Here is a 20,340-nt window from a genome sequence, read left to right on the forward strand (position 1 = left end):
GCTCCTCACCCCTACCACATGCAGCACTTATCATTTGAGATCTGACTCCAAAAGACTGTTCATGGTCCCAAAGTTCAGCAAAGTTTCTGGCCGCCACTCTTGCCGTGCACCCCACAACTGGAACAATCTACCGGAGACTCTCACAGCCACCACCAGTCTAAGTTCTTTCTAAACTAAAGCGGTCTCTAATTTTAATCTGGTCTGTAACAGTTTCATACGCCTATAATATATATTATCTCTCACTGTGCATGCAATGTCTTGTATATAATGTATAACCCTGCTCACTTAATGTAACCATGTATTTGTCATCATAACTCTGGCTAGGACATACTTAAAAACAAGAGGTAACTCTCAGTGTATTACTTCCTGGTAAAACATTTTATAAATAAAATAAACTCGCAATGTTCAACATGAGTGCAAAGTGAGTAACACGATGGGTGGGTGGAGGGGTGAAGTCATATACTTAGCATGGTATATTCTACATTTTAAAGCACAGATTGAGTTACTGGAAAAAATGATGGACCGGATGTAAGCTGTGACCGTTGTTCCATTCCAAAGTACAGCCTGTAAAACTTGTTTGGGAAGTGATGGAGAAAGTCATGCAACATGGTTAATATTGGCTAAAGCTTCGTTCTTTTCCGTACTTGTTGGAATAGCCGTATTAGAAATAAACATTTTTTATTTTCCCTGGGACAAATAAAGGCCTCGTACATACCCCACAAAAACAGTCCATTGTGGAAACAAAACTAAGGAGATTAAAAACATTTAAATTAAAAAGGTGTTAGATGTATTCTGTTATTTGCTGGGAAGATGCAGTTGTAACACACGGTTAAAATGTCCCTTCAGTGTAAAATCCCCCGTATAAAAAGATAATGTAAGGACTTTCTCCAAAGTGCATGCAGGCCATGGAATAAACCAGCTTCAGGCAAAGACCCTGTTTTGTCAATGATCTGTTTGTTCCTTGAATAACCATGCGAGTGATATACAGTTGGCCACATCTGCGCCTGTGTATTTGTGAAGGAACAGTTTGAGATGGTTTGGTTTTGGAGGAGCCCAGCCAGAAGATTTCGTAGGAATACGGTTTCGATATGAATGTTTGAGACAAGTTTGACTCTAGCCCAATGTGTACAATGAGATTTGTATATGAATTTTGTTTTTCGAGTGGTATCTCTAGTTTTCATTTTTAGTAGGAGCAAAGCGTCCAATGTAAAAAAACCAACAAAAAAAAAACGCTATTTTTTTTATTATTATGATTTAATCTTGCCTAATTGTGAACCATTTCAAGGTCCATAATAGTCTGAAAGACTACAATACTTTATTAGCTATACTATTCAGCATGTTGAGGTGTAAGGATATAAAGAAGAGCGGGATATGTTACCCTTGAGGAATGTCAAAATGGTTATCAATAAGGTGGAGAAGGGTAGCATATTTTAGAAAGAGGAGTACTAGAACAAGAGGTCATGCTCAAACTATAGGGTGACCGGCTCGAGAAAAATGTGAGGAAGTGGTGCTCCGTTAAAAAGGGTGGTGGATTCATGGCATGTCTGCCCAGCGGAGGCAGTGGAGGCAAGTATAGTGTGAATTTGAAACGGTGCAACTGGGTGTAAAAATCACTTTCGCTGAAATGAGTGAGTAGTAGGCAATACCTTTTTTTGGAAAAGCAAAATATATTTTAATGATCAGTACTAAACTGAGGGCATATATTTCAGACATGCTTTCAAGAGAAATTTTATTAATCCAATTAAAAAAGGTATCTCCTACTTTTCAACTAGTCCTTTATTACAGGCATACCCCGGTTTAAGTACACTCACTTTAAGTACACTCGCGAGTAAGTACATCTCGCTCAATAGGCAAACGGCAGCTCAAGCAAGCACGTCCCGAACAGCAATACCGGCTCCCTACCTGTACCGAAGCTGTGCGCAAGCGGGGAGTCTATAGAGCCTGTTACAAATGCGTTATTTACATCAGTTATGCACGTAAATGAGGATTGCAGTACAGTACATGCATCAATAAGTGAAAAAAGGTCGTGCTTCACTTTAAGTACATTTTCGCTTTACATACATGCTCCGGTCCCATTGCGTATGTTAATGTGGGGTATGCCCGTATTGCACAATTTCAACTGATCTTAGACTGCTACAGAAACCTATTTCCTGACCGCCGTAGAAAAGCCACAGACTGTTGAAGAGCTGCCGGCGTGAAACGTGGAAGGCTTTTGGGGATTACCATTAATTACTTGGATCAGGGATGCGCAAACTGGAGATGTTCTGGGGGGGGGGGGGGTGGGGGGGTTGTTTGGGTGCGGCAGTTACAGAGGGCCCACGCTCTCCCCCAAGGTATTTAAATTAAATGCCGATGGACAGCGCGATGCCTCTGTAACTAACATACTTTGGCTTCCATGGTAACCCGGCGTGCGGTGGCAACGTGACATCACATGGCCCTGCAGCATCATTTGACACCGGAGCCGGGGAGGAGAGCGGTCAGGGGGTGCAGGGGGAAAAGATTGTGCACCCCTGATTTGGATGACCACAGTGTTAGAACACAGAGCTCATTGTATTACTCTGGCCTCGGGGACAGGAGTTACATTTTGAAGCTTGTGCTTGTAATCTGATAGTCTTGTTGGACCTGACTATAGGCTTCTTTCTTACACCCGCATTATCTGAGCGAACAACCTGGCTATAGCTACTTGGAATTACACGGTTTCTATTCCTTTAATAACCCCATTTGATAAACTCTGGCCTCGTCTACATTTTTCCACCTACCTGATTTTTCGAGTACCTATCTAACTTTGTCATGTTGATCAAACCTTAATAGTGATACCTTTACTGACGGGACAGATTTTCCAGGGAGGACAGGACATCACACGAACTAAAGAATCCATATAGTGATCTTAATCATCTCGGAGGAGAAGCTGCTTTGTAGGATATCTATATCTATATCATTTAATGTATAGCTATACTACCATTTAAAACGGCAATCCAAGCCCCTGATTTATTTATTTTTGGTATATGTATATATTAAGTTTTTTGTTGCTTTACATTGTGTCAGAGCAGGGGGTCTCCACAGCTGAACCCCGTTTAATTTCCGCACCCCCTGCTCCTGGAGATACTTACCTCCGTAGTATGTGCCGGTAGCCACTCTGCTCAGCTTCCATAGATCACGTAATCGCTGATTTTCAACGCTTTCGCGCCCTGCGGGCCAATTGAAAGCCGTGACCTCATCGTTGCAGCTTCCTATTGGCCGATGTGACATGGTAGCTTTAAAAAGCAGCGGGATACTGACAGTCCCTTCAGAGGTAAGTATCTCTGGAGTCGGGGTGTCCCCAGAGCTGAAATAAATTAATGGGGTTCAGCTGCTTCATCTGCTTCAATCGGATGTTTTATAAAAACCAAAAATAAAAACACTTTGCCGAAAAAGAGAAATCAATGACTTGACTTGCTCCTTTAACTTGTTTGTTTTCTGGGCAATATCTAGACTTCCCAAATGGAATGTACAATGTTGCATTAAATCTCCATTTACAATTAATCTAGCAGGGCTTTTAAATAAATAAAAACATGTATCCCTTCATTGCAATTGAACTGATTTATCTTAGAGATGTTTTCAGGTTTTGCACAAAGTATGTATTTTGTACCTCGGTGGGTGATGTCAAATGATAACCCACATGGCTTGCGAAGTCTCCCCAGCAACTCCACTTGAGCTACCCTATAGTATAAATATTTGAATTTCTTTTGGTGAACAAAGAGGAAACCGGGCAGGAGACCTGTTTTGAGGGGAGACAATAAATGTAAGCTGGCATTCCTCCGTGCCATGGAAAAGGCTGCAGTAGGATATGTAACCTCCTTTTTGTATTTTTTTTTTAATACTCAAAAAAAATAAAATACAAAATCTAATTGCAGGAGTTAAAATAATAAATAAACAAGTTTATTTATACAATTTCTGATGTCCCTTTATCGTAATTTGACCTTGAAATTTAGACCACTTTAGCTGCTACTGTGCTTGAGGGACCTACAGTCTTACGCCACATAAGAGGTTAATGCCCTTGTAGAAATAAACAGTTTCAAAGAATAAACTGCTCCCCACCAAATCAGGTATATATTTTTCCATTATTCATGCTAACGCCTTAACCCTTAACCCTTAACACATGGGGCTTTATTGATCTCTGGATTACTGGAATGGCTTTCAGCACTTGGAGTTCGTCCCATTCAGAGCTTTGCTTTAAAATAAATAAATGTGTATCATCCTGACGCCCTCCAGGCATTTAAGTTTATACACGAATTGACCTAATAAACCCCTGAAGAAGCAAAGCTTGCTGGCAAATTAAGGGCATTTCAATAGATCCGCTGAAAAATGCACTTAGAGGCATCCTAAGCCTTCCTTTTTATTTTATTTTTATATATATATATAAATAAAATGAAGCCTCAAGAAAATAAAATCAAAAATAAAATTACTGCAATGTCCTTAGTTTGTCCTCATGAGCTAGAAAGTAGTTAATTTGGATTTGTGACTTGAAATATAAACAAGGCTTCAGTGTCTTGTGATTCATCATTAATAACTGTACTGCTGTCAACAGCACAAATACCCCCCCCCCCCCCTCCCCACCCATCATCTTTGATCTTAGGCCTCGTCCAGGGTGGCGCTGAGCACGCTTGCTCCCAGCCTGGCCGCGGCCTTACACTGCATAATTGAACCTGTAAGATCCTACTAGTGTCGCCAGCAAGTGATATGGGGCCATAAGGGGTTCCATTACATTAGACACAGTAAAGACACTTGCACTTGAATGGGCCATAAGTGGTCTTCTGACACCAGCGAAAGGCGTCTTATGGAACTGCACCATCTACAGAATGTAAAAAAAAAAAATAATTCCATAACAGGATAAGGGTCATCAATTTGTTTTGTTGGGTTTTTTTTGCTTGAATTCCACCAAACTTTTACAGCCACTGTTCATGCTTGTATGACTCCAGATCAGTGGTCACGGCTGTGTGAGTCCTATGCTTAAAGCTGCAGTTCAGGCAATATCCTGCATGTGTGGTTTTTTTTAATAAATCAGTTCTGTAGTAAGAAAAAATACTTTTAGCATTTTCTGTTTTGAAAAAAACAACTTTGAAAGGCCAATTTTCTTGTATTATATTTTAAAAGCATGCTTGTTCCTATAGCAACGATTAGAATTAGAGATTGCCCACATGAAACTATTGAAGTAAAAAAAAAAAAGACTGAACTGCAGCTTTAAGCCCTTGACAGCTCTGTATTGCATTCATAACCAAGCCCACTAAATATTTGCATATAATTGCTATTCCCAGACCTTCATGTCTCTAGGATTCCTTTGGGATATAAGGTTTAGAACCACTGTCTATGAAATTAAGTAGATCTATAGCTATTGTTTTAGATCTCAGCAACACAAACTTTGCCCTTTAGTAATATTGAGCAATTCCTAACTGTTTTTCCTATTAAAAAGCCTTTACCCTCCACATACGTCATAGGTTAGTGCAACTTTTTCTTGGATATTGGCAAAATATTACAAATAATTGAATCACTCGTTTTGCTCTTTCTGCCTTTTTTTCACGTGCTAACTTTCTTTCTTTCTTTCTTCCATGTAGGTTTTTTTAATTATACATTATGCGCCTTTGGTCAACTCTTTGGCGGACGTAATATTAAATGGCGACCTCTCGATGTTTTCAACTAAAGTAGAACACAGCGTCCCAAGAAGTTCTGTAAGTAATAACCTCAATGTTTTATTCATTTTATAGTGAAAAGCATTTTTCTTCTCGACTTAAAGTAGTTGCAATTAAACACACACTCGCCGAAATGTTACTCCCCAAACGTACTGCCCTCGGCGCCGTGGCCGTACAAGCAAAAGTCCACGGGACTGCAGACAGTGTCTGCCGTGATGGAGCTGCCGGTGCTCCATGCTTCTGAATGGGACCATGATCAACAAATGGGTGCGATGCTCAGAGAACTTAGATTAGATCATGTTAACACCACTTGATCTACTCAATGCATGGTACCTTTCAGGTAACTGGTATAGTGTTCTTGAGCAGGTTGATGCCCCCATCAACACGCCTAACTGGAAAGATCCCACATGCAGTAGTGAGGATACAAACACATCCTTGTGTCCAGAAGAAAGATGGCGTGTGCAATCTAAGGGATCAGAACCTTGCTTACGTTTGTACGGCTATAAATGCAAAGGACTCGCATAATGATGCAGGGTCCCGCAGTTCTATATTCAGTTCTGAATGGGACCCCCTGCAGCGTTACTCCTTCAGGGGCTGCGACCGCACGTGGCAGAGGCCCCAGGGACAGCAAGTCTGTAGCTAAATCATATTTTATTTACTGCTGTTAGAAGCTTGATTATTATAATAACCTTTTTGAACTGTTGTCCACTTGTTTGTAGCAGTTTGCTCTAAAAAGATTTCTGTTGTGTATACTTGTTATTAGAAAGGACACTGTCTATTGCAGAAGTTGGGTAGTGGAAGCTTCCAATTATGCTATCATAGGATAACTCTAAACCTTATTGTTAATACTCTTAATTGGAAGAAAAAAAATGAAGCTGCAATGTTTTTATATTAAAATATAAGGTGTTCACCCTATGGGAATCGGATGATCAGAGCATCATAAATCGGTTTTGATAGCCGAGTGGGCAAACCTGTAGTTAGAGTGTCCATGACAACAGCCAATTAGAAAACCCTAGAGTAGAATGAAGCTAATTGGAGTGGTGTCTATGGGCTATACTGGTCTGCTAAAGTACCCTAAGATAATAGATGTAGTACAGTATGTGCCTAATATTAAGAGTAAGGAAGAAAAACCCTCTCTTGTGCTTCCCTATCAATAGGGGGGGATCAGGTATAGCCAACAAAGCACTGACAGACTAATGAAATATGTACAACCGATGCACCCTATTATGAGTGATAGCAATGGGCTGCAACAATCAGTACTCCCTGACCTAATTACACCCTTGACACAGCTGCCCCAGCGAAACGTACGTTGGGTACGTGGGCACAGTGACCTCAGTCTACACGGGGACACTCTCTCGTATTCCAGCCTCAGCTAAGTAGTACTGCCATTGTAATTACAAATGTGCCTGCATGTACTGTGGCTCAGGCTGCGGTCCCAGTCACCGCCACAGCGCACGGCTCGGCGTGCGCTATCAAGGCACGCCCCCACAGTCCGGCCGGTCCCAGTCCCTACCTTGTCGCGCACCTTTCCCCAGCCGTGCACGACAGGTTTTCAGGGAGGCAGGAGAATTTGACCTCGACATCTGCGACAGGGGCGTGGCCACGCCCCCACCGGCGGTTCGGCCAATAAGGGCGAACCAGCCACGGGATGTCATGGCCACGCCCCCGCAAACCTACAGGCACGCCCCCTCCCGTCGCAAACCTTCCCTCTCCCCCCAGACCGCAGATCGCGGTGTAGCGCTGTGCACGCACCGCCGCCCCGCCGGGCGCACGTGCCACAGTGAAGACTGGGGACTCAGCCTTAGGCTGGCTGTTGCACCAATACTACTAGTGTAACAATTTGGATTTTTTTTATTGGAAGCATCCATTTCCTCATCAGAGCCACACTGATTTTACTGCTTTATATGTTCCCTTATGTGTTGTCAATGGTTATTCGCAAATTGCACAGAGTCTGATTCACTACATATTGCTTGTTACTATTAGGCACATGCCTCACCTGATGCCATAGGACTCAGTAGATGTTGATGTTTTAGGCGTGGCTGTGAGCAGTTTGCCCTCATTGGCTGAACCGTTCACGTGACACTGCCGTCGCCAGAGAAAAACAAATTTGGAAGTCTCTTCCCCGGCTGTCCGCTTTGCAGTACGGCGCACGGGGGATGTCGCCAGTGGTATGAGCACTTTAATTGTAGTTGTGCTTGTTGTTTTGGCGCTGCTCCATACGACGCCGCGCACATTTTTCGGTATAATCACGGCCTTAGCCGTAAGAGTTGCGACGGTCTCGTGACACAGGGTATAATTGTGTAAGCTTACATGAACGGTTGAACTTTACCAAGAATCTTTAGTTCATTGTAATATCATTTTCAGTGATTTGTAATTCGATGGAATTACTCACTAGTCATTGCTCCCTTTCAAAGACTCGTGATCAAGATCTCTGTTGCTGTCACTGTGGTTATAAGAGGCCACCTACATCTAAGATGTAAGATTTGGTAAGCAGTGACTAACGTTTTGCTTGCAAAATGGTTTAGCTGTGAGTGCTGGGGCATTTGTTGATTAAATGTAAACATGTGTTATTTCAAATTAAACATTCAAGCAAAATACAGAAAGCCCCAATGCTACACCCAACATGACAAAAGCGCATAGTTAAATACTTATGAGAAAAACAGATAAGTGAGGGTCACTTGGTTAAATTCTTTGGCCAAAGCATTTGAAAGCTTGCAGACCACATCAAGGTTTGCCCTCTCTCTCTGCAAGTCCTGACACTATCTCTGCAAACGTGTACAGTCGGGCAGTCATTTCAGTCCAGTTCATGCTCATCCTTCCATATTTAAAGTGATAAAATAACTTAAGGGGGGTTCCCCCATTAATGGGGTTTCCTTAGAAACGTGTAATCTGCCCAATATAGGCTTGTTACTTTTTTACATTTTTTTATATTTCGCTGCTTGTAAACTGATTGTGATGCTATCATTAGTGCAACAAAGATTGCCAAATCTGCATGTCATTTTTTTCCCCATCGATGGAATGTTATCGCTAAAAGATTACTTTAAAATTGTGAAAACCCTCCAAGCCATGTGATTTACCCTGAGAACATTAAAAGCTTAAGTTCTTCATCTACACACAGCCTATTACAGAGGTATGCGACATAAAATAAATAAATACATTTGGAGCGTTTAGCCTTTAGCTTCCCGGAGATACAGACCCCGCTTGGCTAGCAGGGTTCACGCAATGATGGAGTTGCAAAGCTCCTGCGCCTTGCGGGCCAATAGGAAGCCGTGACATCAGGCTCGGGTTTAAAGTTTTCCGACATACCGGCACCCCCTTTGGAGGTCTGTATCTCGGGAAGTAGTAGGTCCCTGGATCTGAAATTAATGGGGTTCAGCTCTGGAGACCCCCTGCTTCAAACCTATAAAAAAAAAGTGCGTGCCTTTCTCCTTCAACCCATTGAGTTCCCCTCGACCAAAGCACCTCATCATGGGGTCTGGCATTCCAGGGACCCCATGACCTAGTGGTTACGTGATTGGCTCTCGACTAGCTTTTTAAAATGGAAACTGCATTCAGCACTCAGACTAGGCCAGAAGAGGACTCCTTTTTCATTTGCCCTGAGTGACTCTGCAATCATGTGATCGCGATGTGCCGGAGGGACTGTGGCACTCCTAGGGGTTAAACATGCTGCTGCTATTCGTTCACATTGGTCCCAGGACGGACTGCCGTTTTGAAGCAGTGTTCAGTCAAAGAATCCTGGTTTGCAAGAGAATCTCTGCCAAAACCTCCATCCAGTTTTGGCTTTCTGCCTTGTCTTGCTTTCCTGTAGCCCTTGTAGGAACAACTTTACAATTAAATATTAAATGGGGACTTATAGGGCAGTAAGGACAGGTCTAGAGAGGAGAACATTTATAATTATCACGGCATCCCAGATTTGGAGCATCAAACCACTTTATAGTTGTTTGATTTGATAAAAAACACTATTCAACCCTCTCTACCAGTTCAATGCCATTGGTTCGTTTTTGGTTCTAAGAGGGACTTACAAGAAAATAAAAAAAATACTCTCCAGTTGTGGAAGAAGTCAGAGTAAATTAGTTGCATGATGGTCAGTAGTGAGATGAGAGAAAGAGTGCATGCGGGACTGGTAATAAATGGAGAGGGGCAGGGCACGACAATGGTGAGTTTCCAGTTGTTCACATGAAGGGCACAGATTTCAGTGAGCGTCGGATACATACTTCTATTTGGTCTCCATGACAGTACATCACCATTGGGTATTAGGCCACGTCCAGCCAGAGGTAGGACACGAGTCGGCTGATTGGATCAGACCACATAAGGTGTCTCCTTTCTCCCATTTCCTTAGTCTTGTGTCCTACCAAGCTCTGGCGTTATTGAAGACAAGGGTCAAAACGTGTGGGAGTGCTTGGCAGGACACCCTGATTCTAGATAGATATGTTTGTTTTTGACTCTGATGCTATGCATACTCATATGATTATGGACTGACTATTACCACTTGCAGATTGTTATATTCAATGTATGACTTTGACTGCATTTTCCAGACGTTTTTGACTTGACCATGTCTTTAGGAGCCACCTCAGCTCAAGGTTTGCATCACCATTGGGTTTAGGCCACACCCAGCCTGGGGTAGAACATGAGTCGGCTGATTGAATCAGACCACATAAGGTGCCTCTATCCCATTTCTTCAGTTTTGTGTCCTACCAAGCTGGCGGTACTCTCCCCTATGTTGTGATTTTTTTAATTTCAGGTTTGTTTTTTGTTTTGTTTTGGGCAACCTGTGGCGCACTTTGGCAGGGACTCGGACCGCAAGTTACCGCCATGTAACTGCCCAGCCACTGCGATTCCCCTCTGACTTGGAGTGGCTTGGTAATCTATGGTGATGCAGTGTCATGGAGAGACTGACAATGAATTTATCGGCAAGTAAAAATTCTCTAGCTTTACCATGACCATGCACACCAATGTGAGTTTATCCCCTCCTACTTCGAGGTAGGCCCAACCCACACATTTTTAAAAAGGCTTGTTCTACTCTAACACCTCCAGTTATTTTTGGTCGTCCCTGCCTCCGGGTAACATGGATGCTCTCGGATGCCAGATATATATTTAACCAGCCGCTTATACAGCTACTTCGCTGCGGTTTGACCTGGAGTGCCCCGGAGCAGCACACTTATAGCTGCTAGCCAGGGGAACACTGCCGCGTTCATGGCGGAAAGGTGTCCTCTCCTGCGGGTCACCACAGCAGTCTGAGGCTGGGGCTTCTGCTTAGCCAACCCGGAGGTGGCTTCCTCACAGTTGCAGGGTGTGCTGGTAGGTCTGTTTTTGGCAGCATAGGAATTGTCGTAGTTTCCTCCCCCTCCCGGGGGCTTGGTTGACAGGGGATGGCACCAAGATAAAGCCAAACCCTCCCGGTCTGCTGATTTTTAAAGGTATTGTTGATCCATTGTCTTCCAGTAGGAAAACCGGTCAGTGTGTATCTACCTGCTTTATTATGTCTGCTCCAGGTGTCTCCCTTGAGCACAAAATGAAGTATGGGGCTACTGATTCAGTGGCTACTAAGCCCATACAAGCTGTAGCTAAGACAAAACATTGCACAGCATCTTGTGCACTTTGTAATAGGAAATTGCCCCCTAATTCCTCTATGAAAGCGTGTCCCGAATGTGTGAAAAATAGTGCTTCAGAAGAAGCTCCATCCCAAATGAATACGCTCTTTTCATGGTTTAAAAGTTCTGTAACGGAGACCTTCGAAGCAGCCGGAATTGAGGCAAAGAGGGTTGAAACTTTCCATGTCCTCTTCGAGTGATTTAGGCTGCGCTTAGAGTGCCGGTGTCGCAACGTCGCGGCAAAACAAATGTATTGCTGCCGTGGCGTGCGCTTATAGTAGAAGCGGAGCGATGGCTTGTTCGCGATCGCTGGAAGTAAAGTCAGTTTGATTTTGCCAGTGACCGCAGCCTGCCGTCGCCGGCACTATAAGCGCAGCCTTAGATGTTCAGGATGCTTTTTTTTTTTCGGATTGAGCATTCCTCATCTGAAGGGGAAATTAAGGATACAAATGAGAACTTTAATAACGACTCTGGCAAAGGAATGAGATGAGCAACGGATATTGAGGACATAAAGGAGAAAGCGAGAGAGCGCGCACGCGGTGTATCTCCCTTTTGTGCATCTTCCCTATTGGTATACAAGTATCCCCATCTATAGGCAATACAATATACAGTATGTTATTATCTTTACACACACTATTCAATCACTTACAATCTGTTTCCCTGTGTATACATTCTTGGCACGCTTCCAAGTTTTATATATCTATAGCTATATCTTTTCACTGGTCACATCACTTTATACAGTATATTTGTTATAACACACCTTAGTGTGTGTGTGTGTGTGTGTGTGTGTGTGTGTTACATGTACATATACACGTGCATATGTGTTTGTTATTATATGCACGTGTGTGTGTGTGCATATAATTAATCACACTCGCACATGTGTACAGGTAATCACACACAATCGCAATAACACAATCACACACAAATACATACCAAGCTAAGTCAGACTGGTGGTTCACCACACTATTGTTAACATTTGAAGTAGTATAAAAATATGTGCAAAGAATATAAATAACCGGCGCCTCCAGAAAAAAATATATATATATATAAGTCCAACTAATTGTATAGTCTAATACGAGTGGCAGGCAATCCTGAGTGGAATCTTCAATGAAGCCTCATAGAAAGACACACAAACATGTAAGACAAAAACAAAAATACACAAAAGAGAAAGATCATAGTGCAACTCAAATAACAAAACAAAAAATCTAAAAACAAAACACTGAAAAGATTGGCAAAAAGATAAATTACAAATTTAATGCAATTGTATAAAATATAAATAAAACAATAAACACATGTCCATTGGGCTAGAGACGCCAATAAAGCTAAATCATCCGGTAGGGGTAAAATTAAAATCCTACTTGCAGCAAAGCTGAATAAAAAAGACCCTTAGAACAACTGTCCTGGAAGTCAGACCGGAGCCTCTGCAAGGAGATGGAACCACACGAACTCTGAGGATCCACACTGCCAGGACGATCACTGCTGCCATACACGCAAACCTTCAAGGTAGGTGAAAGGAACCAGGTCTCCACTCCGCTGGGAGAGTCGGCGACGCCGTACACACAGACCAGCGGGTCGTGTGATGTGCCGGTGACGTCACAGGCAGTGTAGCTCGGAGAGCTGAGAGGCAGGTCTGATAGGGACAGCGTGCAACCGGGGGTAGATGATTAATGTCAGGAGCCAAAGAAAAAAACACCCATTTTCTTTGGCTCCTGACATTAATCTGTATCGGTCTGTGTAAACCCTATTTTCCTTAGGCAGCCCCAACTTTAAGTTTAAAGTTTATTGTATTTACTTCTGTCATTTATATTGTCACAGTTTTATTATATTGCATTAGCGCTGGTTTCACTGCTCTCTCCCTTTATAAAAATATGTGCATCACAGTCACGACTCTCCAGTTCAGGGATCTATTGATAAATGAAGAACATGCTATGTTAACATTATCTGGGCTGGTGATTTCTAAGTGGCAGGAACAGAGTGTGCTATGTGCTTCTCCCACCCTCATATCATGTGCTTCCTGCCTAGTATAATTCTGTAGAAACAACTTCGTAATTCGTCTCGCCCAAACTTGTGAAAGGACTCCACTTCTTCTAAAGGACCAGAAGCAGTGCAGTTCCTCTGAGCTGATAAAATACAATGCAAGTTTTACCTTGTGGTAAACAGTTCTCAGAAGACCACAAACTGCAGTGCACGTTTCCTGGAAGTTTATCAACTGTTCTTACATCTTTTTTCTGGCTAGTGAATACAGTAGGTTACCCGGACCTATAATTTAAGTCAAGAAAAAGAAGGCTAAGGATTACACTTAAACATCAGCATCCGTGTGACTGAATGCCATGTCATTGCTGCATGCGGATCGTGTGAAACTGTGCCCTTCAAAATGACCACTATTCATTCTTTGTAGGGTGCCAGTATATAAATAAAAGCTTATGTTTATATAGCAGCAGTCACTGAGGGTTCATCTTCCTTCCTGTTGGGTGAGCGAGGTTCCCATTTAGTTCCTGCGCAATACAGATGTGGTTCGATTACACCTGCCTAGGGCTCTGTCAGTCTTTTAACCTACTTTCTCCTTCCCGTAACATGAAGAAGAATTACTGGTATTGCATTGACTTACTAGCACAAATTGCAGATGTTCAAACCAAAACTGCAGAGAGGATGTAAAGAAAGGGTTTGGCGTGAAATGATGAACAGATTAGAGAAAAGAAGCAAAAGGTTACAAATAGCATTTTACAATACAGCAAGAAGAAATGAAGCTGTGGAAATCGAATTGAGAAAAAAAAGTCATTGCAAAGTTTTTTTTAATGGGCAACCTACAGTATTTACTTGGGCATTATGTAGTGTTGAATGGTGATATGTGTGTGGGGGTTTGCAGGCCCTAAAGACTACTCCACCCGTTGGCATCTGCATGCAAACTAGCCAAGATGTGGCCAGTTTCTCTTTAGAGTGATTTGGTAGGAAAAGGTCACTTTCTTCCATGAAATTGAATGAAGGGAAGCTTGAATTAAAGTTTCTGTTTTGTAACTACGGGTAAGTGGAAATCTTATCTACATTAAACCTAACATTTACATTTTATACATACAGACTATGTTCATACATGGCAATTCTATTGCCAAAAAGTTGAGACTAGTGAACACCAGATGCCTTTCATTATGTAGGTTAAATATCTTCTCGTAGGTTTGCACTCAACTAAAATATAACTCTGAGTGTGGTTATATATATATTTTCAACCATATGGGTACCAGGAGGTTAAAACACAAAACAAAAAATTACATAATTTGGCTACACAATCAATAGCCACCAAATCAGTTTAATTAAACTGAGGCGGACTACCTAATAGGGTCTTCACGTTCATACTAAAACGCCCCTTGAACCGCCCCCAGGAGGTGTATAAATACACACCATAGAGGAGATACGTTACACTCCTCCCCCCTAGAAGAAGCGCCATGAGGCGTGAAACGATCGTCGGGTGTTAGGCGACGCGCAGACCGATGACGTCAGCCGGCTTTTTTCGTGGAGCTTGAGGACGGAGCATGAGGCAACTCGGATATGGGTGATATACGGCGCACTGTTGACATACTGCACACTCATTAGAGTACTATCCCTCAACTAAGAGGAGTATATAAACGAGGGACATATAGATGCAATTTGCCCAGTGACGCAATTTTGACGGTCTTTGTGATACAGATGCGTTATTGGCCTTCGTTTTGCCATCGCTTCAAGGTGTGTGGGGGTCGCGCTACTTATTGCACGAAGGAAAAGTGGCTCAAACTTGCATTATAATCCCATTTCAAAGGTCGCCCACAGAATTCTTTGTATTTGAAATGCTGTAGGTCGTAGTAGGTCAGTCATGGGCAGTTATTCATTGAACTGCGATAATTCCAGTCGGGACACTAAAGCAGACAAACTCCCATTGACTGCGATGGGAGTTTCGGTACTGATCGGCACTATCGCAGTAAAATGACAAACCCTTCTATGGTTTGGAGCGTCATTGTTCTTTTTGTCTGTTCTGCATTTACAGTTTGCATTAGGTAGGTGGAGACCTATAGTCATTCTGAGTCTTGCTTTATATAGTGGCCTATTCATTTTTGAGGCGCTTCCCACACACGCACTGCACCTTTTTTTTCTTTCTCTCTCAGAGAAGGTTCCGGTATCATTATTATACAAGTGCTAAAAAAAAATTAATCTAATTATAGATTTCACGTATTTGAGCCATTACATTGGAAAGGGAGGTATATAAGTGTAATTGGGTAAATTGGTTCACATTTCCTATACATAGTTTCATTACAAGTCACCATTCCCCTGCGTGGGAAATACACAACACATCTAAAATGGCAAGTTAAGCATGCTGGGGTGTGAATGGCAATGATATTGCATGCACCACATGAAAGGAAAACACTGCTGGACTGGAGTCTCCACTCCACGTGGTTGTGTGTGTGACAGACTTTCACACTTCACATCATCCAGCAAAAGTTTATCTTAATACTGGCAAGTAGCGCTTTTTCTGTTCTATGTTTATTTAGCAATAAGAGCACAAATCCTAGCAAACACCTTCTTACATATACTTACATATATACTTACATACTTGCATATATACTTACATACTTACATATATACTTACATACTTACATATATACTTACATACTTGCATATATACTTACATACTTACATACTTACATATATACTTACATACTTACATACAGTATATACTTACATAGTAGATGACGTTGAGAAAAGACATTTCTGTCGAGTACAACCTAAGTTAAATTTAGACGATAGATGGTTATCCTATATTTGTCTATACAGTATTTTGATCTAGAGGAAGGCAAAAACGAAAAATGTGGTACTGTATACCTTCTCTAAAAAGAGGTATAACCTTTTCTTAAAGATATCTAATGTATTTGCCATCACAGTCTCCATGGGTAATGAGTTCCATATTGTAACTGCCCTTACTTTAAAGAATCTTTTCATTTATTGCTGGTGAAATCTCCTTTCCTCCAACCTTAAGGGATTGCCTACCCTGTTTCATTTGTACTGTCCTTGGGATGAATAGTTCGCTTAAATTCCTTTTATTGACTCTGAATATATTTATAAATAGTTTTGATATCCCCGCTTGGACGCCGTTTTTTCTAATGTAAATAAATATAATTTACCTAGCCTTCGCTCATAAGTCAGTGTGATGGTGAGGGGGTACCATGGCCAATAATAAAGGTATTATTCCTGGCTGGGTGCCCCTGAGCCATATTGGGGAGTTTGAAATGTCAGCTCCTCAACCCAGCTATGGCATGTGAACTGCATTGTAATAAAAGATGTGTGTTTTACTGTACCCCGAGTGCCAACCAGTGGAGATTCGCAGGGCGTGAGTTTCAGGGAGGATTTTACGGTATGATGTTGTCAGGGTGTGTTTGGGAAGAAGGGGACCAGAGTTGCTGGCTATCCTGGCAAAGTACCCCGGAATCCTTCCAGATTCCTGGGGACAGGAAGACACAGACCACCGGACAAAATCCTCCCTAGGAAGCAGTTAGGCGGCTCACCGCCAGGTCTCCCTGCTTCAGCACAGTCAAGAACAGTAAGACGGGGCAGGGGGATAAATCACATTCAAGGGTCCCCCGGTATATGCCCAAACCCCCAGAACCCAGTATATGTGTTCGGAGTCTCTCCCACCAGGTATAAGGTGGCGAGAGTGAAAATGTTTCCAAGTCCAGCGCTTGGAGAATAAAAAGCGGCTTTTTTGCTAACTTCTGTTAGGAAGCTCCTAGTGCTCTGAAATTGGCCGTGTGCATACTGTAGTTCAGGTAGAAACATATAAAACGACCCTAACTCAATTTTTATAACGTTTCATAAAAATTGAATGAAAGTCCCCCTAAATTAGTGTATTAAACATGATAGGAATAATTGGACTTTCTTTCAGGACTCTCGAGACAGGGAAACACTAATTTATTATAGCACCCCACTTAGTATGCGTGTAGTGACTCACTGTAAATGAGCTGAGGATGTGCAGCTCCGGACTTCTAAGGCATCCCGCTGGCTTAATGCCACAATGTCTGCAAGAGTCCGCAATTGAAAGGGCTCAGTGTCTCTGAGGTGTCAGGTTGGGAGGGGTAGCCCAAGTACCCCCATCCTAATGTGAAGTCCTGACCGTTGGCAAATGGTTGCCCAGGCCAGACTTACTGTCGCCAGGTAAAGGGGTTGGGTCCCATATGCTAAGAGGCAAAGGTGCTAGGTTGGCGCATGCCCATAGCAGAATAGGAAGCCACTTCTGCCAAGTTTGTGAAGTATTGGCAACTCCGGGATAGGTGGGAAACGATATTCCCACGGAGAGATTGGCTGCACTTGTTCGGTATAGCGTTCTGAACCCTATAAGAACTCCTGCAGCCCATCGGGAATCCGATTCATCTTAAGTTTCATCAAGATTCCCAGTGCCATTACAGCAGCGGCAGATTTGAGAACGGACCAAGGATTTCACGAGTAATTCCTGCTCCTGGGAAATTACTCCTACAGATTTTATTTTAGAGATTATTTCATTTGCCCCGTCCCAATAAGTGTATTTTGACTGTAATTGTGGAACATTGTGTCTTTTCGTGAAACAAATTACAATTTATTTTACCTCCTTTGCTCAATCATATGATCCCGGTATAAATGTGTTAATAAATAATAATAATGTGTTTTCTATCAGGTGTAAATATTTTTTACCCAGACAAATTTGTTATTTTGTACAATAACCTCTTGCATGGCACTGCATTACCCTGGTCTAAATTCCTATTTGCCTCCTCAAAAAAGCTTATGTGGTCATAAATACATGCTTACTATTACAATTACTATTACTACTAATTTTGTTATCCAATAGTTATTCGTGAATATTATCACTTAATAACCTTCAAGTAGCTTCCCCACTATTGATGTGCAACTTACAGGTCTAGAATTCCCTGGTTGTGATCTAGCTCGCTTTTTAAATATGGGCACCACGTCTGATTTATGCCAATCTTGTGGTACTGAGCCTGTGGAAATGGAGTCCTTGAATATTAAATGTAATGGTTGGGCCATTAATGAACTTGGCTCTTTAAGAACCATTGGATGTACGCCAACGGAGCCAGGTACTTTATTTACTTTCATTTTATCATGTTTATCATTTTATCATTCTTCCTCTGTTAATGAAATGTTTGTTAATATTGAGGTTGTGGCTTCCTCATGGTGCAAAATGTATTTAATACCTCCACCATCTTCTTATTTCCATTAATTTGCCTGCCCACCTCACACTAAAAGGGCCCCATAGTCTCTCTTCTTATGTTTTTGTTGTTGGTATAATTAAAGAACTTTTAGGGCTTTCTTTTTATATCCTTTTTTAGTTTTACCTTTTTTTGCTAATCTGAATGCCCCTTTATTACATTCCTTATTCTGAAACGCCTGCCTCTTCCTTTCCATTCCTTCCCCTACCTATTTATTTAGCCACATTGGTTTAGACTTACTACTATATTTATTACCAAAGGGTAAACACTGATAGATGTACTTCTCTAACAATATTTTAGACTGCCCATTTATCTTCTGTATTTTTCTCTGCAAGAACTTCGTCCTTATTTATTCTTTGTAGATTCTTCCTTCGTTTACTAAAATCTGCCTTTCTAAAATGAATTATTTTTGATAATTTATTTCAAATGAGACCAAACTATGAATTCTGCATTGTATCAGAAGATTCTAGAGGAGAATGTCAGTCCATCCGTCAGTGAGCTGAAGCAAAAGTGGGTCATGCAGCAAGACAATGATCCTAAGCATACAAGCAGATCTACAAAAGAATGGCTGCAGAAGAAGAAATTCTGTGTTTAGAATAGCCTAGTCAAAGTTCGGACCTATACCCCATTGAAATGTTGTGGCAGGACCTGAAGTGAGCTGTCCATGCAAGGAAGCCCTCAAATGTCACGGAGTTGAAGCAGTTCTGTATTGAGAAATATTGTCCCATTCCTCCTTGCAGATGTGAGACCAGCAGTTACAGGAAACGCTTGGTTGAAGTCATTGCTGCTCATGGGGGCGCCACTAGGTACTGAATCTAAAGGTTCACATACTTTTTCACCAATGGATATTGAATGTTGAATCATTTGTGGATAAATAAATGTTTGAAAAGTATCATGTTTTTGATGTCATCTGTTCAGGTTGTCTTTATCTATTATTAGGATCTAATAACATTTTAGGTTTGAAATACAGTACATGAGAATCCTAAGGGGTTCACAAACTTTTTCTCGCCACTGTATAGATCGCTCTTGGTGACTCTGGTGGTCATGTTTGTAATCCACTGCCGTATTCGTTTGTCAAATAGCGGCTCGTAAATACTACAAATATGTCTGAAAGAAGGGGGTTTCTGTACATTGCGGGATGACCGGTAAGCTCTGGGGTTCAGGTAAGATTTAAATAAATGGAGGTTACTTGAAGGAGTTTGTTTTCTGTCATGGCATCATTATGCTTTAATAATATATATATATATTTTCTATGTAGCACTGACAGTGTACATACATAGAATTTTGTAGGCACAATAAGTCCCTGCCCCATTGAGTTTGCAATTTAATTTTTTCAATTTTTGGAGTGTCGCTATGTATTGAGTGACATATAATTAAGGCATGTATTTTGTGGATGAGCATTACGTATTCATGACTTTGGCTCAGAGTAATGTCCAATCAGATGCCTATCTTAGTTAAGAGCTATTAGCCTATAAATATAAAGTTGAGTGATAGACAGGATACGATTCCTGAAGAAGCCACGAGCGAAACGCGTTGAATCTGTCCCGTCAAGGCTGACTACGGAACGGGGAGTGCTGGCGAACGGGACCCGCTTCCGCCCATACTCGAGCCGTCACCGGAAGTGACGTGGGGATTCGGAGCAGAGACGCACGCTGGAGACCGAGACGCCAAACACCCGCCTGATTTCGTACAATACCCGGTTCTCATGTCTAAAATGTAAGTGTATTAACATTTATATGTTGTGATACAATACATCTTGGAAACATACTACACTATGAGAGCCTTTTTCTTTGCATGTTCTTGAATGATACAAGAGGATTATACTACATATTGATGTAAGAGTTTCAAACTGATGTCCATTCTGCT

At 41.8% G+C, this 20,340-nt stretch overlaps 1 protein-coding gene across 14 annotated transcripts in view; it reads left to right on the forward strand.

Moving 5' to 3' along the window:
* The window catches only part of CLEC16A (C-type lectin domain containing 16A), a 304,859-nt gene that overhangs the window by 60,786 nt on the left and 223,733 nt on the right, over positions 1–20,340 (forward strand). For all 14 annotated transcript variants that reach the window (XR_012787369.1, XM_075565357.1, XM_075565356.1 and 11 more), the window contains one exon: positions 5,592–5,705. Coding sequence is in view for 13 of the 14 variants with exons in the window: in XM_075565357.1 (XP_075421472.1) it covers positions 5,592–5,705 (114 nt within the window). In the remaining variant the exon portion in view is untranslated. The remainder of the gene's footprint in view (positions 1–5,591; positions 5,706–20,340) is intronic.

Source organism: Ascaphus truei, chromosome 11 (assembly GCF_040206685.1).
Source record: "Ascaphus truei isolate aAscTru1 chromosome 11, aAscTru1.hap1, whole genome shotgun sequence".
Lineage (NCBI taxonomy): Eukaryota > Metazoa > Chordata > Amphibia > Anura > Ascaphidae > Ascaphus > Ascaphus truei.